Source organism: Amaranthus tricolor, chromosome 5 (assembly GCF_026212465.1).
Source record: "Amaranthus tricolor cultivar Red isolate AtriRed21 chromosome 5, ASM2621246v1, whole genome shotgun sequence".
Classification (NCBI taxonomy): domain Eukaryota; kingdom Viridiplantae; phylum Streptophyta; class Magnoliopsida; order Caryophyllales; family Amaranthaceae; genus Amaranthus; species Amaranthus tricolor.
The window spans coordinates 30,254,553-30,279,495 of record NC_080051.1 but is presented as its reverse complement, the minus strand read 5'-3'; the positions used below and the strand labels follow the sequence as shown (position 1 = coordinate 30,279,495).

The 24,943-nt window shown below is 33.9% G+C and overlaps 4 protein-coding genes across 9 annotated transcripts; all 4 read right to left on the bottom strand.

Moving 5' to 3' along the window:
* Positions 1-261: 261 nt before the first annotated feature.
* Positions 262-4,435, bottom strand: LOC130813296 (ras-related protein RABB1c-like). The gene is made up of 6 exons (XM_057679102.1): positions 4,147-4,435; positions 2,314-2,453; positions 2,150-2,232; positions 1,391-1,595; positions 1,194-1,262; positions 262-662 (listed from the first exon to the last, which is right to left on the bottom strand). Exons 1-6 carry the CDS (start codon positions 4,190-4,192, stop codon positions 570-572), a joined length of 636 nt encoding a protein of 211 aa, XP_057535085.1. The 5' UTR covers positions 4,193-4,435; the 3' UTR covers positions 262-569.
* A 1,505-nt stretch (positions 4,436-5,940) lies between these two features.
* LOC130813200 (cell division protein FtsZ homolog 2-1, chloroplastic) lies at positions 5,941-12,301 on the bottom strand. Its single transcript, XM_057678964.1, has 8 exons — positions 12,002-12,301; positions 10,660-11,417; positions 9,133-9,432; positions 8,447-8,537; positions 7,666-7,790; positions 7,152-7,244; positions 6,420-6,485; positions 5,941-6,325 (listed from the first exon to the last, which is right to left on the bottom strand). Exons 2-8 carry the CDS (start codon positions 11,308-11,310, stop codon positions 6,197-6,199), a joined length of 1,455 nt encoding a protein of 484 aa, XP_057534947.1. The 5' UTR covers positions 11,311-11,417; positions 12,002-12,301; the 3' UTR covers positions 5,941-6,196.
* A 1,869-nt stretch (positions 12,302-14,170) lies between these two features.
* On the bottom strand, positions 14,171-16,629 carry LOC130813642 (60S ribosomal protein L6, mitochondrial). Of its 6 annotated transcripts, none has more exons than XM_057679481.1 (2): positions 16,466-16,629; positions 14,171-14,888 (listed from the first exon to the last, which is right to left on the bottom strand). In XM_057679481.1, the coding sequence occupies exon 2, from the start codon at positions 14,878-14,880 to the stop codon at positions 14,566-14,568; it is 315 nt and encodes a 104-aa protein (XP_057535464.1). In that variant the 5' UTR covers positions 14,881-14,888; positions 16,466-16,629; the 3' UTR covers positions 14,171-14,565. The 6 variants fall into 6 exon arrangements, with proteins under 6 accessions (XP_057535464.1, XP_057535463.1, XP_057535465.1 ...); XM_057679480.1 differs by having other exon boundaries at positions 14,171-14,885; XM_057679482.1 differs by having other exon boundaries at positions 14,171-14,885; positions 16,476-16,629.
* A 1,563-nt stretch (positions 16,630-18,192) lies between these two features.
* On the bottom strand, positions 18,193-22,767 carry LOC130813303 (uncharacterized). The gene is made up of 5 exons (XM_057679110.1): positions 22,414-22,767; positions 20,353-20,615; positions 20,053-20,264; positions 19,701-19,962; positions 18,193-18,778 (listed from the first exon to the last, which is right to left on the bottom strand). The coding sequence occupies exons 1-5, from the start codon at positions 22,499-22,501 to the stop codon at positions 18,482-18,484; spliced, it is 1,122 nt and encodes a 373-aa protein (XP_057535093.1). The 5' UTR covers positions 22,502-22,767; the 3' UTR covers positions 18,193-18,481.
* Positions 22,768-24,943: the final 2,176 nt, after the last annotated feature.

The window sequence follows — 24,943 nt, the reverse complement described above, 5'->3', positions numbered from 1 at the left end:
AAAAGTATGAATAAATTTTGTGTGTGTAATATTGAATCACAATAATTCACATTGAAAATTATGAGTAAGAAAAAGTTCAATTCAATCCAGCACATCATTTTACTATTTAAGTATTTATGCTTGAATCACTAAAAGCTAGGAAGTAGGAACCTATGTATTTATGCTTGAATCTACAATTCAAGCTCAACTCAAACAAATTCTTTTCAATTTTCTCATCGTTCAATGTAAGTTGTAATAGAAGTTGCCAAAAGAGATTTTGAATGGTACTATGATAGCAATGGAGGGGTTCCTCTAATGCTATAGAACAAGATTAAGCAAATAAAGATTCAAACAAATTTACAATTCATGTCTCCAACAGGTATGAAAGGGGTAACTTCTAAACAAATAACAAACCAAATATTCAAGAGTTTCCACCCACAATTAATTACATACATTTTAAGCTTCACAAATGGTGAAAAGGGATAATGTGTACATAATTTACAGATTTAACATAAAAAACCCGCTATACGATCAAAGTGTCAAACCGAAGAGACTGCAGCATAGATATTCTAATGATATCACCATCATATTCAACCACAGCAGGCTCCGTTCTGAGAAGTGGAGGCGTCTCTACCACCAGCATTTCCTTGTATGCCTCCATATCCAACTTTAATGCCATAAGACTATAACAAACAAGAAAAACTTGGTTGTAAATTCTAGTACACAAACTCAAAGCCAAAAACTAAAAGTATATTGTAAGCAAATTTATTCAAAACTGACACTAAAGTTCGTTAGAATTAGCAAGCTTAGCGTCTGCGGCTAAGGATAGTATCAGGAGCTTTCTCCACTTTCCTCAACCTTATCCCCTCTAGTTCTGAGTTTTCCTATATGACAGCTGTAAAATGCTTCACCTTGCTTCCCTCTTCCAGAATCTTAATACCAAGATATGGGGTATGAAGCAAAACAAATCAACTTAAGAAATCCTCTGTAAAACAATTCCTTTATTAATTGGTCCATATAAGTCCATGTTCACTATTCAACCTTTGAATAAATTTATTTTGTACATTTAAGCAAGGTTTCGATAAGCAAAACCTCAACCAATAGATCAAGAGCTTATTTGAGATAGATAACCAAAAACCACGTGGTTGTAAGGATTTCCCGATGTCAACACATTAAAGGTGATCCACAACAAGGAAAAAGAAGGATAAGCTAACCTCATTTGATACATCAAAAACTCCATCCTGAATCTTCTTGTAGATTGTAGCAGCAGTTTTAATGAAAGCCTTCAGAATACGAAGTATTTAAATTTTAGAAGATAGTCTATAAAGACTTGTACAGCTTTGAAGAAATATATTTCACATAATAAATCATGATCAAAATCAAGATTAACGTTCAAGAGGGGCATTCATACCTCCTCAACATTTTGAGCTGTTTTAGCAGAACATTCCATGAATATCAATCCATGTTCCTTGGCAAACTGCTCGCCTTCCTCGGTGCTTACTGCCCGCCTATGTGCAAGATCAGATTTGTTACCAATAAGCATGATTGTCATGTTTGCATTAGCATGTTGCCTTGCATCCTCCAGCCAACTAGCAAGGTGATTAAAAGTCTCCCTCCTGCACGAAAAACCATGTAAATTAAGTATAACTGACAGAATATATAACCCACGGGCACAGGTGCGTCCCAAATCAAAAAAATGGAATTGCATTAGGTGAAGAGGTAGTTGTTGATCTTTTGTGAATTGTGACAATAGAAGCCCACATTTAAGCTACCTTCACATTCGGCTGGCCCAAACCCCCTATTTTACAATATATATATAGGAAAGCATTGAAGTAACCATATTCCAACACCTTCAATTCCAAAACAAATGCAACTCATTTCTTTCCTCATTAGTAGTAATCAAGCAAAATGTATCCACTTTAGCGTTTCATCCTTGGTACTAATTTAAAACTCTTGCTTTCTACTTTTCACATATTATCTCTCATAACTAAATACTCAAGTAACAGAACTTCCATGACTATTTTGGAACGACTGAAAGAAGGTTTTTTCTTTTTTTTTTGGGGGGGGGGGGGTTATCAAATGACCACCGATATAGCCATAGCTAGTACTAGCAAAATTCTTGTAAAAATCAGAAACACATTATAAGATAGTCTTAGCTGCAAAACAATACCTGGTAATGTCATAAACCAGAAGAGCACCTGCTGCCCCTCTGTAGTAGGACCTTGTGATAGATCTAAAAGATTCTTGACCAGCCTATACGAGACACAAAGTTTGTCAAAAAAAAACGTGTAAGTGAACACATACCCCTAATTAACCTTAATATTTAATACCCACCGTATCCCAAATTTGCAACTTAATGGGCTTGTTATCAATTGTAATCATTCTGGCCCCAAATTCAACACCAATGGTCAAGTCATGCACAGGCTGAAACCTCTTGTCTGTAAACTGCAGAAGAAGACATGATTTCCCCACTCCTGCAAAACAAAGAATAGTCGTATTGATTACTTACGTAGCCTCAGCCCTTAAAACACTGATGAAAAAGAGTATAACTGTCATCTCAAATCTGTAGGAAATTTTTTCTACAAATTCGTAAACAAAATGTCCACATCATACAAATAAGAAAAAACATGCTCCTTTGAGCATACATAAATGTTCCATCCTCTAGATTCTTAGGAGTCTTCTATTCAAACCTACACATAACAAAAATAAAATTATAATTTGTCATCAAAAACTCAAATCTCATCAGAACTTGCATTCCAAGTTTAGGTTGTAGATAACAATAGCCCAAATATGATATGTTATTACACATCATTAAAAATCCAAATGGATTTATTTTCATAAAACGAGCCTTTAAGCCAGACCCAAGATCCATGAAGAGCTTGTTGGATAACCCTCAAGGAAGGACAAGAAAGAAGGGAACGAAAGAAGGATGAGATTTCTTCCTGAATCTCTCCATAATTAGAGAAATTGGTTTAGAGTATAAGGGAATTAACCCTTGCAATCCCCCCCCCCCCCCCCCCCCCCCCCTCCACATATTCACTGTCCAAATAAAGGAAACCTCTTCCGTCACTCCCTTGTGGCCTTGTCTATATTTCCTTCTATTCAAACAAGCTGCAAAACCAAAGCATCTCAATGTCAATGTATTTTCAGTTGACAAGCTTGGGTTGACTTTCTCTCCTGCAAGGATAACATTAAATGAATTGGGCGTCTTTACATCCAACAAGTTTGAACCATCTAATAACACTGGAAAAATGCTTCATTTTCACAATTAAATATTTTCCTGCACACCAAGGGACAAGTGTTCATAGGCACATGGCTTAATTGCAATACATATGGGAGACTCATGTATTATGAACTTAAGTGAACCAGTTTGTTTTTTTTACCAATAATTGCTTGATTGCTTGTTTGGCATAAGGATTTTTCATTTATATAATATCTGTACTTGGTTTTTGATACCTTCCCATACCAAATTTTTATTTCATTTTCAAGAATGCTACACTCAGACTTGAATGAAATCACATCAAATTCAGCAAATTTCCACGCTCATTCTCACTCTCACTAAGACGATCAAAAAGAACTCAATTAGTCGACCAACATAACTGTTCAAGGAAATACATGTATCCTTGACAACATACATATTCACGATCTATGACAGCATGAAACAGTTCTGAATTTGTACCCTCATTCTTATTCATGCAAAGCCTTTTCTACTAACCTCACTAGAATCGTATTGATGGATGGTGCCCAACAATATACAGAACTTACTTACCTGCCATGAAAACCCATCTATGCAGCAGTTTCAATTCAATTTCGAATCCATTTCCAAACATGTATGCATAAACCCTTCACTAATTTATAAGTACGTTATAAATATTTATTCAAGCAACTCAAGAACTCCTTGATTCAACATTCAAAACAGACCAAAAAAAACCATACACAATTAATCAAACCATGCAAATTTTGGAAAACCCTAAACCTAATCTCCAAAAAAAACCCCAGAAACCTAATTTTAATTCTAGTGAACCAAAACGCTAAAGAATAAAATAAATTCCCTTCAGCAATCAAAATACTATGGCATATATAATCAAAAACCATATAAAAAATTACATATTTTAACAATCATGAAATAAAATGCATAAATTATCGAGCGAAAATGAAAACAATTACCGGTATCTCCAATTATTATGTACTTGAAAAGATAAGCGTATGACATCTCCGCAAAGTGTATAAGCAACGATCGTAGAAACAGTGTTCAAAATTAATCAATTAATCAACAGATAAGTTGATTGATGGATCGAAAACTATGATCGAGAAGAAACTAGGGCGCGAGAGAAATGGATAATAAGTCAAAAAAGAAGTAGGAAGTTTTAGGTTAGTTTGTTTGTCATGTAACTGTTCCTGAACAAGACAGCAAAGAGGACACCTTTGAAATGCTGGCTCTTTCTGGACTTTCTTAATGAGAAATGAAATAATGATAATTAGAACGGAGAAGACTTAAATATAATTAATTTTTTTTAATTTAGTTGTGTTTATCTTATTTATGTTGATCATAATTTTTAAAAACACAAATTCTCATTTAAGATGTTTCACTATTTAAAATTGAGCTAAACAATCTAATTAATTTAATTAAATATTCACTCTAATGAAACCGTCTCATTCCATTTTGCAATGTTGTAGTTTTTGTCTCGGTCGAACATACTCCATAAGACTTATTGTTAATTAAGTTATGAGTTCGATTTTCACGCCTATGCAATAGAGAAATGAAAGAAATAAGGAAAACTATATATTTTTTGGGTAAGAAAAATAGTAAGGCATATATTTACTTAGTTATCTTTTGCCAAAAATAATATTATAGTAAGTAATTTGAAAGAAATGAATAAAGAAAATATATAACAAGTATGCTAAACGGATAAAGTACTACTGTACTACTATAAGGGGGTGTTTGGCACATGGGATTTTAAGGATGAAATTTGACTTTGGTCTTGAAAAAGTTTAAGCCTTTGTTTATTTAAAGGAAATGAGAATAGAGAATGAAATAAAAAAAATGAGAAAATCTCCAGGATATATGTTTTGGAAGGAGAGTGTTATTTTAGTTGAGACTTTTATTTTTATGTCTTTCTTCTAAGTCCCGAACATAACAAAACAAAAAATAAAATTTTTTTTATCTAAAATCCCATCATTTCTATATAATAAAATACCTATGTTTTATAATAAAGAACCTATGTTTTTGGAGCACACGAATGGTCTCATCCTCGACAAAGAGATAAAGAATATTGGATATATTACGCAAAAAAATATTGTTGATATTGATGTCGATGACATCTCAAAAGAGAAAATACTTCGATATCATAGCGAGAAGTTAGCTGTTGCATTTACACTAATGAGTTTGCCTTCTTGAAAACCCATCATCATCAAGAAGAATTTAAGGATATATTTAGACTGTGATTCTGGATTTAAGTTGATAGTTAAAGCTACCAAACAAAGTATAATTGTAAGGGATAATAGTCGATTCCATCAATTTTCTTGTGGAGACTTTTGGTAGGAAATTATAATTCACTAGAACATTATTTTCTTGTTGTTCAGGTTTAAATTGGTCTTAGGAGAACTATACAGTGATTTATTGTATTATTGAGCTGACCAATGGGGTGAAGTCAGCTGGGTACATTTTCACCGCGATAATCATGGGTTGAATCCGAAGGGGATATGATAAAATTCAGATTTGGAATCTTGAAATTTTTTACTTTGACTTCAGATTAGAACAGGGCATGGATTTGCATGGTAAAAGTTAGATCTTTACCTAGACATCTTGTTATTGTTATCATGTCTTGACATTGTACAAATGAGCATTATTTGTAATTGACTAACTCTTGTGAGAAACCGTTTCTTGATAAAATGACTTGGAAATAAAAATTCATATCCCAATAATTATATTAGTTGGATTAATACTAATAGTTATGAATATGGTATAATTTTATATTTTCCTATTTATCACAGTTCACAGCAAGCGCAACGAATTGAACTTTTCAAGATATACATAAGAACGTAAAGCTACATTATTTCAAAACCCTAAAACTCAAACAAGGAAATGGCCGTTATGTACGAGCTAGAAACCAGCAAACGAAGGAGTAATCGTTCTACCTACAAAAAGAAACTATATATCTAGATTGAATAGAGAAGTATTTCGAGGATTACAGATTAATCGAGCTTGATGTATGAATCATGCTCTAGGATAACGTGATCGCCCTTTCTTCCTCAAAAACTCCGGGATCTCCACTGAGCTACTTTCGTTGAAAGATGGCCGTCTGTTAAAACCGTAGCCAACATCTGCCTGTGTTTGCTGACTTACCTGTGTCATCCGCAAAAAAAATAAAAATAAGGAAAAATCTAGCCGTGAAAGAATGAATGTAGAAAAAAAAACCATCTTTGCGTGGAAGGAATACCTGGACTGGCATGCTCTCACCATCTTCCTGACGTTTGAATCCGGTTGCTATTAGAGTTATGCTGACCTGAAGCAAAAGAATACGAAAATTCACCGACAAAACTGTTAGAACTATAAAAGACCAGAAAAAAGGGACTCTGTAGTATAAAAGACCAGCAACGGCATGAAATGACACAAATATTAAGAAATGGTATGGCCATTTAGATTGTGTGGACGGTATTAAATAAGAGAGGCAATGTGTGGATGGTATTCAAAAAGTGAGGCAATGTGTAGATGAGAATTAAAGAAAGTGGTGGGGACAATTCTATAAAGGGAAATGTTGCAAAGTTAAAGAACAAAAATAAACGAAGTGTTGCAAATTCATGGGGACAAAGCGGGTATTTCAAAGGCACAGTTTCAATATAAATACTAAAAATTCCATCATCATCATCCTAATGAGTCCCGCCCAAGGCAGGGAATTGATGGACTTCTTGCACTAGAAACACCAGCATATGCTTAAAACTTCCATTCTCAAAACCTAGTCCACCATTTCTTGGGACACAATATAACAATGTGAAATGTTGGCAGTTGCATTATAATACTTGAGTAGTCGAGTGCAAAGTTGATGAGGAAAACACCAAGTCAAGTAAGAGAATCGACTAAAAAATAAATTAGACAGCATACAAATCAATGAAAGGTTTCAAGGAATGAACGTATTTTGCTGCATAAAGTATATAATGTGTTGCAAACTCACCTGACCACTAAGTGACGGGTCTATCACGGCTCCAAATATAAGATTGGCTGTTGGATCTACTAGATCATATATAACTTCTGCTGCAGCATTGACCTGCAAAAGTTTACGATTCGAACATCAGTCCCAACAAAAAGAGCATCAGACAGAGAGAGTATGAAAGCTATGAATACAGAACAAGTCCTCCATCTATCACAGATTGTTCGCCTAGATTCCAGGAAAAGATACATTTCTCAGCTATTAATGAAGCAAAATAGTAAACTTATGTTCTAATACATTTCTCAGATAAGAAATTCTGAATAGGACCTTATACCACTGAAATTTCCAAATTATGGAGCGCTGACACCTCCTTAAAAAGAGAACCGTTCTCGAAATCTATGCCTAGGCTAAGGCTAGTGAGTATGCCCAAGCAGCTTTCATGTAGTAAAGATATAAAATAGAAAAGCTGATTGAAGCTAAAAATTCCAAACAGATAATAGATATTGAATTCACAAGACTTATTGACAAAAATCGGTACCTCAAATAGAGTTAAATCAGTTCCACCAGTTATATTCCACACAATTCCAGTGGCTCGTTCTATGCCAATATCTAGTAGTGGAGACTGGATGGCGTTGAGGGCAGCATCTCTTGCCCGGGTTTTACCTGCACAAAAAAAAAAGGCATAAAAGTATGTTATTTAGAATTGAAAACTCATTGAGCGTCTGCCTTGGCTATTTGATGAAAGAGTCCATAGACTCCATACCCAATTCAAAGTGCATCATGGATACTTGAGGTACAATGATACTCGAGTAACATTGTACTGGAATACGTAACTTCTGAGTCTTTCTATTGCAACTATTTTAGGAGTATCGGACCTAGAGAGAGCTATTTTAAAAATTAAAGGATTTTAATCTTATCTAAGTAATTTGTAACAGGAATGAGACGATAAGACACCCTTGTATAAGGATGACAACAACAGAGAGCGAAAAGATATCTTCCTGAGCTCTTCTGTATGTATCAACCTCCAGAATAAGGTTATGTAATCCTTTGGAGGTGGGCATGTGGGGTGCAAAAGGAATGTTAGTTGGCTTGAGTGCGTTTTGGCCTATAGAAGAGGGTAGCTCATATAAGCTAGAGACCGTTTCTAGTTATCAACAAGGATAGTCATGAGTGCAGGATCCACAATATTTAAAGCATTCAGAGTTTGAGATCAAAGGTTTAGTTTTAGGTTCACGATTATAAACACGACTTCATAACAAGCTCACATCACCCTGAAATATTTGCACTTTTATGCTAATTCAAATTAATAAAAAGTATACCAGTGGCAGTTCCTATCCCCATCAATGAAGAGCCAGCATCTGCCATTATTGCACGCACATCCGCAAAATCCACATTCACAAGACCAGGAATCTGTTTATAAATAAGAGATTACAGATCAAGCAGCTAGAAAAAAATGTATTTCCTTACAGGCAAATATGTAATCAGATCAGAAAACTTACAAATGTCACTTATAATCAAATCAATAACATAGTCAAGCATCACGGCACATGCTCACTAAATTTATTATCATAGCTTAAGTTGTATTGAAGATTTTTAACTCGCAGCATAAACCACGAATTTTCATAGCAAGATGCCATGTAATGTATAAAAAAGTAGGGATACCTTGGGAACTAACAATTTTATTTGACAAATGTGTAGAAGAACAGGCAGTTAGAGCAAAAGTAAAGGCACTGATTAATTGCTGAGAGTTTTATAACAGCTAATCTTTTCATCAACCTATGTTACTTGGACTCGGGTTCTGATGTCGGATACTAGTACGTGTGCAAGTGTCGGTTACGTCTAAACATTCAATTTTACGCCTAAAATGAAGTATCTAAGTGCCATACCAATGTACGAGCATAGAGGATCGGACACGGGTACGTGAAGCAAAATGAAGAGTCTGAGTAACATAGTCATCAACTATAGAGAAGGTAGAGTTACAAGAAGCCTTCTGAACAACACATACCGTGATGATATCAGAGATGCCCCGAACACCCTGACGTAATATATCATCAGCTAGGTTAAAAGCTTCTGTAACAGGTGTGTTTGGGGAGACTGCAGTCAATAATTTGTCATTTGGAATGACGATGAGAGTGTCAACGTTCTCTCTCAATGCAGCAGTTCCTTCTTGCGCCTGAACTGCCCTCCTCCTCCCCTCGAAAGAGAATGGGGTTGTCACGATGCCAACAGTCAAGATACCCATTGACTTTGCAATCCCTGCAATTACAGGTGCTGCACCAGTTCCAGTGCCACCACCCATGCCAGCCTGCAGATATTAAAATTTGTAAGAATGCTAATCAAGATTCAGACTTAGTTTCAAATTTCAATTAGATTGCCTAATGAGCATCATACAAAAATGTTGCTCAGCAAATTAAAGCACAAGAGATGTTCAAAGAAAGTGCGCATAGACATGTAGGGAGAATGTGCGAGTGAGGACCAAGTGCAACAAGAACGTAAATTGGATGTTAATTTTTAACTGCCAATCGGATGTTAGGGGCGGATAATATGACAGAACTTTATCAGGAAAAAACTAAATCAAGTGTACAAATATTATCGCTTTAAAATAAAAGGGTTATATACAGGCCATAAGTTAAGAAACAGTAGTATAAATTTCATCAACACTCAAAGTAGTGGAACATCTTGGTAATATTTCTACATGAAGTGTACTCATTGGTAAGTGCTATACAAGTGGAATTCTCCTTTATTTGGGAACTGGACTACATATTTCTGAACCTCATTTATTTTCTATATTACTGGAGAGTTTATTTGTCAGATGTGGTGAGCAATATACAACAAAAATAGTGAAGTTATATTTTATGACAACAAAAAAAAATCATTTAGAGGCTTTCTGTACCACTGAAATCGTATATTACATTACATTGACCCAACGCCCCTAAGTGGGTCCCGTCTAATCATTATCTGGAGGGTTGCATGTTTGTGCCCTTACCCTAGTAATAATAGAGGTCATTACCTAGTACAAGGTAGCAGAAGTACAATATAGGATATTTACTTTTTAAACGTACACATATGACCTTAAACTACATTTCCCAAGAGTACGACCTAGGTGATCAAAATAAGCCTAGTTACATAACACTGGATCAAGTGACACAAAAATCCATGCCTAAGAACAAAACAGTTTAACTTAGTGTACTACTTTTTCCCTATAATCACGAGGTCATTAAAGGCTTTCCGGCTTCGTTTGTTTCCACCTATGTTACTTGGACTCGGGTACAGATGTTGGATACTGATACGTGTCCAAGTGTCCGATACATCTAAATATTCAATTTTACGCCTAAAATGAAGTACCTAAGGGTCTTACCAATGTCCGAGCATCAAGGATCGGATACGGGTACGTGAAGCAAAATGAAGAGTCCGAGTAACATAGTTTTACATAAACAAGAAAAACACATAATTTGATGAGACATTCAATGATAGTTAGATATAGTTTCTTTGAGGCACTGAAGATTACAAGACTAAAGGAACATGAACGCACCGTCACAAAGACCATGTCCGAGCCATGAAGAGCCTCTTCTATTACTTCTTTGCTTTCTTTAGCTGCATTCATTCCTATCTCCGGGTTACCTCCAGCTCCTAGACCTCGAGTGAGCTCTTGACCAATTTGCAAGTGGTTCTCTGGGTAAATAGGAGACATTCTCATTGCCTGAATATCCGTATTAACAATCCAAAACTCAACACCTTTCATGGAACTCTCTATCATTCGATTAACAGCATTTGAACCACCGCCCCCTACTCCAATAACTTTTATCGTAGCTTCATTATAATTGTTGCCCTTGGATGGTTCTCTCAAGCTATCCATCACACTTTCGCTCGGACCATTATTCCTTGGGCTATTCACATCACCCCCTCTAAGCAATGAAATTTCAGGGTGGAGATTAAGAAACTGGTCATTGTTATTAGATCTACTTATACTGTGTGAGTTAGACGAACACATGAACTTGGCCGAACACGATACTACCATTTTGTGGTTATTCACCCATGAACCATTCCTTTCATCAAAAACCCTGATGGAATTCACTCTACCCAATTGACTCTCTATTGGGAGTCTTCTTCCAAGAACAGTCAACACCCCCCTCGAGCTTCCGGCATCAGAAACAATAAGAGATTGTGACCCACAAGTTGCCATATCAAAATTCAGTTGTGTGCCACTCAAGCAAGTATTATTCTACAACAATACAATTCCTCACACAATAATTTTACCAAACAGCAAAGACATACTTCCTAATTCAAAACCTGCTTAAAAATCAGGAAACAACAAGGGTACAAATTAAAGTCATAACAGACCTAAAGCAAAATTAACAACATCATCATCATCATTGCCGTAATCATCGTCATACTCTGTATATCCCGCTCATAGAAGTTATGATCAGGTTTAAGAGGGTTGGATGACGGCAGGCCATACCCTTGTTAAAGAGATAAGGAGGATGCCAACAATGAGATGAGACCTAAAGCAAAATGCTGCATATTAAAGCAATCATAGAAACCCACAAAAGGTTTTTAACAAACTGAGAAAGGAACAAACAAACAGTCAAAGACAACAGCTGACTAAAACGGTATCCAAATAGAAGATTCACTGAATTCTAGAGCACAAAAATTATCACTAAAAGCGCATTTCCTCAGAAAATTATGAATGTAAAAAATGTACCCTGGTGAAATTCCTAAATATTTTGATATAAACCCAGATTTGCTTAACTAAGATTGAAAATTTGACCCCATATTCGACGGAAAAGAAAAACCCTAAACCCCCATTACATAATACTGCAATAATTTCAAATAAAGACATAAATTCGATAATAAAAAAGAGGAAAGGATTGCACCTTGGAGAATTGCAGAGCATTTGGGAGGTGAATTTTTCAAAATGGGGCTATTCTTCTATTTATCTTTTTCCTTTACCTTTGTTCTTTATATTGTGAAGTATTTTGGATTTTGGCATTAACCAAGAAATTTCAACAAATAAAAGGAAAAGAGAGAAACAAATCAGCTAATCAATCTATCTTAATATCTACAATTCTAACAAATGATTGAAAGATAAAGAACCAAATGCATATAATGTGGGGCACAAAAATGGATTACATTAGAGAAAAGACTTGCAGTTTCATAAGCATCGTTGAGAGGGTTTAATGGTGTTTTTACTTTTTTTATTTTACCTTTTTTTATATTATAGTTTAAATTTTTAGATGGAATTATTATTACTTCTATGAAATTTGCAACTAATGTATTAAGTTACTTTATTGATTTTATTGATTAATTTTGATAAAATAAGACAAATTATTTAAAATAAAATATATAAATGAAAAGAAAAGATAAATTACTTATATTGTGAAAATTAAAGAGAAAGTTTAGATTTATAATCAAAATTTGAAATGTAGCAAATTTTATGTAAAAGACTAAGATAAATTATGTAAAAAATTATGCGGGACAATAGTACTATTATAAAAGGGTGATTTTTTAAGAAAACTTGTGCTATGTATATCATATGCACATTTCAAAAATATATATTATTTCAACCAATTAAAAAAATGAGTTTAAACAAACACAAAATAAATCACATATATACTCCTTTTGTTCCTTAGGATTTGTCCAATTTTGACCAAAAATGCGCTCACAAAAACTTATCTAATGGCGCAAAATTCTAAGGAACAAAGTAATACATTTAAGAAAACAAGTCTCTATAATAGCGTGCACATTTCTATTTGAAGACTAAAAATCAAGTAATTTGAGTAGAAAATAAAGGGATATTAAGAATGATGCACAATATTTTTGTGTGAAAGAAGTCCAAACAAAACTTACTCTACAAAAATATATTTGTTTGTCAAAACAATTGACAAACAAATGTATTTTAGTACGTAATTTTTGTTAAAAAAAAAGATTAATTTTTGTCAGTTTTTTCTATATTAAACTATTCTTAGAATATTGAAACAGTTTAAGATACATACATCCATAAAAATAGGTTAGGTTGAATTGGAAAAAAAAAACTTATTTAGGTTGAGTCAATTTTCAACCTATAAATTTTCAACTTTAACAAGTCAATTTAATGTTATACAATTCGAATTGAAATTATATAAGCTTAATTCTAACTTAAATTAAGGTTTTAGAGTCAGCTTAATATTTATCGTATAAAATTGTTTAATAAAACAAAATACTAAGTATTTAACTACAAAGGATTTTAAATTATATATTACAAACGAAAAGAAGGTTATAATATGAATTTAAATAAATACAAGTATCTGAGTGAGAAATTTGAGGTGTTATGTTATAGACTTATAGTTTAGCTCATTTACAAGTTATAAAAGCACACAATTCCAGATTAGATTAGTTGAACTCAAGCTTTTTATAAACGTGATACACTGGAATCGGATATAATGACGAAGCTGGTGAATTGAACTCGAGTTGGGAAATGAGATTGCTCATAATCTTGCAGGTCGCAACTCCTGGGTTGCAAATGGAGGCTACTAAGAAGTCTTCTATGAAATTCGATAGTTCCACTAAAGCCATAGAATTTAGCTTTCGATTGCTTGTAGTGTATAAGTCCTAAATTTCTGGTGCATCTAACATCTTCTGATGTTATATCGGCTCAACACCAGGATAACCGGCTAAGCAAGAGGAAGAGAAGGACGTTTCATATTACTCCTACCAAGAACGTCTTCTACAAAATTCGATATTTTTCCTCTTTTCTAATGTTCTCCCAAGCTCCCACAACAGAATACGGAGGATGATGAGATGAAGCTAGACAATCCAAACATGCGGTTCACCGTACAATTGCTCGCAAGGATAACCTTTAAACACAAAGCTTTTATCAGACTTGTGTTGTGAAACAAATTTCCACTCATTAAGTCATCCAGATTCACAATATCCAATACCAGCTCTTAAGAAGGGAAGGGACGAGGGAGAACCCCATGAGCAAAACACAGTCCTCCACAAGTGCATTGCAACTAAACAATCCTTAAATACAAGCAAATGAGCAACTGCTAATGGCAACACCAATCTTATATAGATCACGTAGCATTCAAACCACATTGGTCATAAAAATGCATTTTAGGTAAGAAAGTATCACAAGAAACCAAATCAAGTAACTATTTTGGTGGTTGAAAGACAAAAAACAAAACCCATGACAAAGAGGCTGGCATTGGCACAATACAAGCCAACTTTGGACAACAAAACACATTTCATCTTGAAAAGAGGTACAAAATTAATCTCAGAACATGTGTCATGCACTATATTTAATTCAAAGATAAGGCAGTGCTCAAGTCATCAAGGAGATTCAAGCACCATTTTCAGAATTTTGCTTGTAAATTAAAAGCAATTATGTTATGTTAACTCACTCCAAGATCTAGACTAGACAGCAACTTGAAACATATTCTGCTAGTGTCAAAAACCTCTTTTACTTCAATCTATCCTTCTTTCCAGGCTTCAACTTTATGACTTCATCAATGTAACGCATACCTTGGTTTACATATGCATTAGGAGGTTTGACACTACGAACAGTAGCAGCAAACTGATGCGTTCTCTGTTTATCAATCCCAGCACAGCAAATTACGTCTGGTTTAAAGCAAAAGACTCTAACAGCAGGTGGGACTGACAGTTCAACTTCATGGCTGTAACCCAGTTTCAGGTACAACAACCGCCCCTCTGCTTCAGTTCTGGCTTTATAACCCGTTCCTAACAGCCTCAGGATTCGAAAATACTTTGCCTCCATTTGATCTGCTGAATTTCAAAAATTAATAGATATAAACTTAGAAGTAAGACAAGACGCAAGAATTCAATAACCTTTAAATGCAAAACGAAACAAACACAAGTAGTCCATATTGGCTAATCATGGGTTTGGTCCAGAGTTTCAAAAGACCATAACTATGATGCTCTCTTGCAACTCAAACTTGACTTTGGCTTAAATTCACTTGAACTCATTTGACTCCAATGAGCTCAACTTGAGTGCTTGATATTATTAAGCTTCATTCAAACTTAAAATCCTTTACTAGTCACAACTTGAGCTCTGATTATCAACTTCAAAATGGATAATTATTGATTTTCAAAAGAGTACAAGATTACATATTTGTCTCACAAGCAACACAAGTTTTGATATGAGTCTTCTCTTCCAAGCATTGTAAATCGTGATTACATTCCAAGTCAAAACTATTTATTTATATTTGGAAATAGGTCCATCAAACCTCCCTCTCGTTCTTTATAAAGACAAACAAAGATATCATTAACACAAACATTTAATATGGATTTGGTCACACCCCATAACGGAGCCAGCAACATAAGGGGAAAGGGTGTACCTATACTATAAGGTATTCAAGAAGACTTGGCAAACATTTATGATTCTACGAAATTAAAGTTTTCTGTGAAACCAAATTACTAGAATTTGAAATCAAACTACTCCTAAGGTTATCCTTGTTCAGTATTCTTAATCAAAAGTTGCAAAATTCGCTACACCCCTTAACCGAGCCAGCAGCATTAGGGGAAAGGGTGCACCAATACTATAAGGTTTTCAAGACGACTTGGCTTGGCGCCAATACCCATTTACATCACAGATCATCAATAGTCTAAATGTACTATGGAATCCCAAATGCGCGAATCAATCATAATAAGTATACTCCACTCTTATTCACAAAGTCACCAATTCGCAAATGAATTTCATAAAAACATTAACCAATATTCAGTTCAATTAAATACCATTGTTAGTAAGCATATAGTCAGAACACAAATCCAAAATGCATGACAATTAAACCTCCACATTAGTTTACAACAATTATTAGGTTTACCAAAAGTGCTAAGTGACAAAATGAAGCAAAAGACAATAAAAGATAAACTGCGATTGTCCACCAAATAAATACGATCTTAAACCCTAATTACACCTGAACCAGTTAATAACCTTTAACTGTTTGTGGGATTCATCAACTGAAATTCATACAGTTCCAAGGAATCACATCATCCCAAACAGTCATTCGAAAAAAGTAACAACAGACTGAGAATGCGAGAATGCGAGATTCATCAATTGAAATGTATCTATTGAAATTCGAAAACAAGGAATCAACAACGGGTTCATCTACTGAAATTAGAAAATAAGGATAAAACTACAGTATTCATCAACTGAAATTCGAAAAATCAAGAACACTACAGAATTCATCTACCGAAATTCGAAATATCAAGAAAAACCCTAACCAAAGTACGGAACAAATCAAACAACACAACCTTAGATCTCATAAAAGAATCAACAATAATTCCAAAAAAACAACAAATAATTCGAAAAAATCAACGAGAGAGTAGCATATTTACATTACAAGATTCTACCCTTGATTGAGTCTTGATAGTTAGCACTTGAGAGTTGATGAAATGGAGAAGGCTAGAAAAGAATAGAGAGGGGCGCCTCTAGGTAGCGCCCAAATGTCCAGTGTCTTCGGGTCTCTTGACTTGAGTCTTAAAAGGGGTAGAATAGAATACAGAGTGGCGCGATTAGGATTTCAGCTGGTCTTTGTATAGGACGGATTCATAATAATTAGTTTATCTTTTTAATTGAACATTTTAAAATTATAAGTAATTATTTTACTCGGGTTAATTTTATTTGGTTCGACTTCATCTGTGGTTTTAAACAAATTTTGTTCTCCCTTAATTACATATATTGATGATGATTTTCAATTTTTTCACCATTTTGTTCACACATACTTATTCATTTTAGGAATTTATTTTGTTATTTAAGGTTGTCTAGAGAATTTTTTTTAAAAAAATAAAAATTAATATTATTCATCAAATCGACATTTAAAGTGAACTTATTTAAAAAGGAAAAAGAATATTTTCTCTGAATTGATGGATATTTATCTTCTTGAGTCATTATTTTAATACTATAAATACTACATTCTACATGAGATTTTTAGTTGTTTTTTAAATAATTATAAAGTAATTAGTTATAAGATAAAATATTACTTATTCATTTGATTTATCATATATAAAAAAATTATTTAATTAAATTAAATAAATTTATAGTTATAAGAACATTTAAATCAATGTACACAAAAATATATTCTATTGGCCAGATTGTTAAATTCACTTTTTATCCTTAGAAGCCTTTTTTGGAAAAAAAATAGTGTATCAAACTCCCTCTATAATTCAACCAATTTTTGGTTAAAAAAAACATTTTTAGAGTCTCAACACATAGCTATAACCTTTCAATGTATCAAACATATCCCAAATTTTTGACATTTTTATGCATATAATAATAATATAAGTAACTATTTAATCATACTTATCATTATATCACATTAATGTTATTATCATATTTTGACTTGTGAGCAATGACATACCCAGAATTTTAACTATAAAAGTCCTCAAAATTGAACTTTAGATAAAATGAAAAAAATTAAAAGAGATATGACATTTTTTACTTAAGATATTCAACATCTTTCACAATTTTGCTCAAAAAATTCAAGAAAAAGTGTCAAAATACTCAAAAAGTACCTAATAATTTTTTTTTTCCAAAAAGTACCTAGTAAAAAAAATTTTGTAAAAAAATACCTAATAAAATTTTTTCTTTTCTAAAGAGTATCAATTAACGTTTTCCTTCAGTTGACCGTCAAATATAAACGGTTGACTAGACAAAACCGAAAATTTTTCTTCATCATCTTCAATTTATTTTCCAATTCAATTTCCTCATGTCTGCTTCCTCTACTTTTTACTCAAAATTGAAGTTAAATTGGAAAATAAATTGAAGATGAGAAAGAAGAATTTTCGATTTTGACCAATCAACCGTTATATTTAATGGTCAATTAAAGGTAATAGTTACTTGATACTCTTTGGAAAAGAAAAAATTTTATTAGCAATTTTTTGACAAAACTTTTTTTATTAGATACTTTTTGAAAACAAAAATTAATTTTATACTTTTCCTATAATTTACAATTTATAACGGAATCTTGGCATTCTCAGTCTCAGACCCCTTCATGCGTCTTTCGCTGATTGTGAGTGCTCTAAAAAAATCATAGTGAGCGATTAATCTGCCCATATAAAAAGTAAAAGGTGAAACCCAAAATCAAGCTACTACTATAAATAATCCAATATCCATCTTTTTCAATCCTAACATTACACAAGAACAACAACAAATTCAAAATGGAGAAAAAGGGTAATCAATCAGACTCAAATGCTGGTTCATGATTTCAGTTCATGGTGTGTAGCCTACTACCTTATCCTCACCACTATTCAGTATCTGTATAACTATCAAAATGGGTACACTAAAACCAACAGAGCAAATAAGATTACACACATTACATCAGAGTATGTAGAACTGTGGAGCATCAGAGTGACAGGTGCTACTGCTCGACAGACAGTTGCGTCTTAATGATGGTGTCGCTCATACCGTCAAGGTAAGGAAACAAGTGTCCAGAACCAGGCAATTCATGATAGTGAATCCATGGAAGCTTTCCAACTATGTGACGTTGCAATTCGACAGGCACGAGTATATCTTCATCGCCTTGCCAAACGTGGACAGTCCCTTCATTGTTTGCAAATGGATTTGTTAGCTCAGTTGGATCGAATTCCCATTTGCTAAACGCCAAGATCAAGTCTTGGTGGAGGGAATTGAATTCTCCTTGTTGTCGAGTAGGTGTCTGATGGCAAACCATTCAAAAACAAGGATAACTAACCATTAGGAACAAAGTCATTACAGATATCTGTTAACAAATGTAACCCAAATGTCAAAGAACCAACTCAACCAAAAGCTTAAGTTGACGATTGAGGCCCCAAGATATGTTATATACTCTAACCGCCCCCTTACACGAGTGCCCTTTGGGCTAGAAGTGTGGATGCAACACAGACCTTCCTCATACCCAGTGCTAAATATTCTACTTTAAATGAGGGGTGGTTGAGATTCGAACCTGTAACCTCTTGTCACATTGGCTCTGATACCATGTCAAGGAACCAACTCGACCAAAAGCTTTAAGTTGATGGTTGAAGCCCAAGGATATGTTATATACTCTTAACACCAAATAACAAGAATGGTTTAAAATCTAATAACCCCAAATTCTAAATTTTACACGCTATTATTTTCCTGCATTGTTTGTGTGAGGTTCTACAAATCCAGAGGTGGAGCTATTAGTGGGTGAAGGGATGAAGGCTAGCCAAAGACCACCCTCAAATATCAATAAAAATATACTAGTATATATGAGGTGTTTGACTTGAAAATTATTTTAACTCTACATTTGAATCACAAGACTAGTTAGTCTCGTTGTTAACATAACATAATTTGACTTGCAACTTGTGAGTTGTGACCAATTTCAACCCCTCGCCTAAAAATCATTTTGCGATGCTAACATGAAAATTTTTCACCCCTCCTCACTTGATGGCCTCGCCTCTATAACATTCCCGTAGGATAGATACACAAAGATACACGTGCACAAACACACACATATGTACCCATAATACTTAAACATCAAAATACACGTGCACACTGTTAGACACGTATGTATGTGTACAATATGTAGTGACATATGAAAAAAATCGATAAGTTATTCAAGAATCAAAGAGCCATACCGAATCCTCTGTTCCGGCGTGTTGTGCAATAAGTTCTTTGTCCTGGCGAGAGAAAACTTCTGGAAGTTGATCAATCACGCTCATAACGGGGAAAAGTTTTTGTGTATTCCACCAGTAAGTTAACCATGGTGCATGATGTATAACACGCAATGCCCACTTATCGCGTTGAAGTTGTTTGTTGTACATTTCAGCAGTAAGGTTAGCAGGTAAACCAGGCCACCAGTAGTTGACAGCCGGAGCTAATAATGTTACTCCTGCCAACCTATTAGTATAAAAGTACCCATAAGTCATTTCTCGAATTGAATTGCAAAAACGACTACTATACTTTAACATTCGCGTAAACCAACAATACCTGTGTGGAATATACTTGAGGCATCTCCATGCTACTTGCCCACCCATGGAAAATCCAATCAGATAGAACTTTTCTCCAAGTCCCAACTTATCGGCAAGCTCTTCTACATCCAATGCAATGCTTTTCAATGTCTGATTTGGATTTGGGTCACTTTCACCGTACCCAGGTCGGTCGATTGCCACAATATATATTCCCATAGTTTTTACTATTTCCTAGAAGAATCGACAAAAGAGAGTTAGATATTACAACAGATTTTAGTAGTAAATCGTCAAAGAAACACAAACAAAAGCTCTCGTTTACCGGGGAAAGAAGGTTGGCAACCACTGCATGATTCCGACAAGAATCAAAGCCATGGATATAAACAAATTTGGATTTTGCTTCTTCTCTAGGTACACCATGCTCTTTGTACGCCAAATGTCTTCCATCACTTAGTTTAATTCTTGGGGCCGTAATAGGGGGACCATCTGGAGTTCCACAAATTTTAGGAGGAGGTGGACGAGTAGCTTGATAAGCCCATGCCAAGAGACCAACAAAACCGACTAGAAGAAGTTTCTTAAACAAGCCTGAACAATGAAGAAGTTTAACATGTTAATTTCATTTCCCTCTATCCAAACACACCATTAAGTCTCAGATGCATGCTTTTTAACTTTTACTTTTTAAGGTTCATTCAGCTATTTTGCTAACAATATGTAGCCATGAAGATGCATTTAATCCTTGTTTTTGCTACAGCCTACAAATCATTAGAGTAACTACTCCATTCTCAACAGATATTTCCTTCCAACATGGAAATCAATGCACTAAATGAAACATCTTACTTTCTTTCCTATATTTCGTATACATCTAAAAGGAATAGTCTGATTTTTCGCTGTTGGAGTTGGGCTGAATACAAACAGTATCATCATGAAAACCTGATAGGCATAGACATTCAGAGGATGATGTTGGCATATGTCTTTGCACGGGTGTCTTGTAAATTTTAAACCCTTGGTATATTTACGTATACATGCTATACTTGAGGAGGGAAGTTCAATAATTGTTGTATCCAACAAATGGGGTCGGTGACTACACATGAACTTTACCTAAACAATGTCAACATATGAGATTTTGTATAATAACCTAGATAAGAGTAAGGATGTAAATAAATAACCAAGCTTTATGCATAAGGAAAGACATTGTTTCTAGGATTTTAACAGGTAAAAAATAGAACAAACCACAAAGAACTCATCACCTTCCTACTAATTGGTCATGTAAAGCAATGAATGAGTCAACTATTCACTTTCTTACTCACACTAGTTACATGAAAGTATTTATACGATAAATGGAAGCTTAACACTTTGTAACAAGGTTGGAGGGAAAGGAAAGGAAGAAAAGGGGAAGGCAGGGAAGGGAAAGGAAGGGAAGAGTAATAAAGAAAGCTTCCCTTGTTTGTCTATGAGGGAAGGGAAGGGAGCTTTCCACTTTTGGAGAGATTTGTCCATCAACAAAATTAAGGAACTAAATCCCTTTAAATCCCTTCCTTCTGAATCCCCTCCAAAATTGTTATCCAAACAAAGAAAAATACATCTTTCCAATTTCCTTCCTTTTCCCTCCAATTGCCTCAATTCAAACATAGTGTAAACGCTCCTACATAAGAAGAACCACGGAACTTTTCCTGTTAAGAGACTTGGTATAGATGGGAAAATCTCATCAATTTCATTGTCATTAGACCCATAAACCCTTTTTTTGACCAAATGAAACACTAATTAGCTTCCATATTCAAAACTCAAGAGTAATTACTCCAAACCAATATACAAAAGAAACATAGAACTTTTCCTGATCTTAAGGATGGACGCCCATCTATTGCAATAAGACCCATAATTTTTCTTTGAACCCATAATTCAAATAGTAAAGCTTCCATATTTAGAACTAATTACTCCACCCTCAACCAATACTTGAAAGAAACCTGGATCTTTTCCTGTCAGAACACTTAGAGATGGGAAAATCCCATCAAACTAAATCTCATTAGAACCATAAACCTTCATTTTAGGGGAAATCTATGCTCAGGCCTGCCTAAACCAAGAAAAATCTGTTAAAGATTATGTTGAGACTTACACTATTGACTATACTATTACCCTAAATTCGCTATTGCCCTCTTTAAACCCTAAAATCAAACATCTATCAGCTTCCATATTCAATAGTAATTACTCCATTTATAGCCATCACTTGAAATTTTATAAATAACAAATCTTATAGATAAAATCTCGAGATTCAGAACATAAAATCAATTCTAACCCATTACTCCATTGCCTAAAAGGATCACAAAGAACTGAACCAGCAATTAAAATAAATCCAATAATGAAAAACTGAAAAAGAATAAATATTTACCAAAAGAGGATGAATTAGACTTGGATTTGCGAGTGTGGGCTCTAGCGGAAGCAGCAGAAACCCTCTTGTTTGAACCTCCTACAGCCATTACTGATCAAGAAGATCCGCTGAATTGAAACTTCCAAGGGAATGAGTAGTGGGTAGAAACTAGAACATAGGTAAAGATGAGATTTTTGAGATTTGAAACTTAGTTAAAGAGCTGAAACAATAGAAGAACTTTAATTGGTAAAAAATTCCCAGAATTTGGTAAAAGCCAAATGCCAACTCATAAAATGCTGAACTTTCCTAATTTCTTTCTTAATTTGATTGTCAACAAGACTGTGGTTCAGTGCGTGTTTGGTGGTTAAGTTGATCGGGTGTTTTTTCTTTTACTAATTATTATTGTTGATCATCGTGAAATTTCTTTATTATTATTATTATTATTATTATTATTATTATTATTGTTGCTTTTCGAGTATTGCAAGTTCTTTGAAGATCTTCTTTGAGCCGAGAGACTCTTTAATCGTACTCTCCTTTATGGAGATGAGTTGTCGTCTTTCTTCCCTCTCTAGACCTTGATCATAGTTTTTCTATAAGCGGGATACACCGGGTATAATGATGATAATCAATTGTTATTTTTTTATTAATTATTTTTTAAGGAACCTATTTAATTCATTGATAAAAATGTAATACGACATACCGACATCTACAATATAGTAACAATCGATAAAATACATAACAATTTTAATCAAACAAAATTCTATGTAGAAGAAGTCACGATCATTATAAAGAATATCTGACACTGAAGTCTAACTTCTATCACAGTGCTGCTTCATATAGTGTTCTCCTCCGAGGGGGTTTTTAGATCTGGTGTGACTTTGAAATAAAGAAAAGTTTGGTACTATAGACTGTACTAGCATAACTGACACTCCTGATTACGTCATATACATTTTTGCCATCAAATTAATAACAAGACTCCAAAAACTCACCATACTTTCAAACCCAATATGTGGAAAGACCGATTCCAATAAATGAATTGAACAACTCTATAATATAGAGAGAATGAATGTTATTCATATCAAAAAAGCAAAAGAAAAAGTGAAAATAAAACGTTTAGAGGCTTACCATCAACCAAAAGGCCTCAAAACTAGTCTTAGGGTGTTTTTTTTTTCAAAAAAGAAAAAAAAAGAGAATATTAAACAATTTTTTATGAATTATAGTTTAAGGCTTGTTTAATTAGACAACATTATCAACTTTTTTTGTTGTAAAGTATTTATTTAGCGATGGTTAAAATCCTAAGGATATGTTTGTTAGAACGTAAGAAGTTTATTGTTAGTTATTTAACAGAAAAAAAAAGTTTAAAAAATATCATATCACAATAGAAAAATCGCTCACAATAGTTTTTTGTATTAAGATCATTAAATTTTTTAATTGACTAATTAAGAATTCAAAAATTAAAAAAATAATCGACAAATAATTATTAATGTATAAGAAAAAAAGAGTTATGTACTATTAGACCACCTCATAGAAATTTGGACAACAAATAGTTATTTATTTATGAATAGTGAGAGCACCTTATATAATAATTTGTGCTATAATTTTGTTAAGAGTGACTTTTTATCTCATGCGAAGCACAAACTAAAGCGTTGGGCATAATATTCTATTATTGAGCTTTGGCGTACACGGATCGATTATCAATTTTTTGGTTTATTGGATGGACCGGGGAAAGGGAGAGTTGGGTGAGTATTTAATTCAAGATCTTATTTGAAAAAAAGTAATATTTACTTCGATTGAGATAAGACTCGATTCTTTTATAGTCATCTCTTTGAAAGTTCAAAAAAGGTGTTCAAAACAGATCAAACGATCCAAAATTTACTCGACATTGTACCCAAATCCGATTTAACCTGACTTCAAAAATGTTTTACAATTATGTAAAGAAAAATATGGATCCAAAATCCAATTTTAAATCGACCCAAAACACTAATCCCAAATCACCTCGACAACTCGAATGAACATCTTTAGTTCAAAATACTATAACTTTTTTGGACTTTGGTTAGGAATTAAAAACCCGAAAAACTTAAAACTATTTTTTATAAGTCAGTGTTGTATGAGACCTTCTCACGGTTAGATGACTTCAAAACAAAAAATTCATATGCTAAAAATTTCTATAATTGGGCTATTTAATCCAAGTAATGGGCATGTCTCACGTTGACACCGTCTCATACAAGAATTTGTGATTTTCAAATGCTCTCTTGAGATACCGTCTTTTGTAACGACGACTCTTAAAAGCCCAGCCCAAATTTAATTTATATTAATTTAAAAAAACTGCTGCTAAAATTAAGCGCGGGTGTCAGGTGGAATGTGAAAAGTCACATAATATATTTGGGGTTATAACAATATTTATTTGGGGTTATAACAACATTTATTTGGGGTTATAATTGTTGGAGCTGATGCCTGGTCATCAACTCCGTTTTTATTTTCTTCCCTTCTGTAAATGTCCATATATAGAACAAGGCTTTAACCCTCTTAGATAAGATGCCCTCTTGTATAT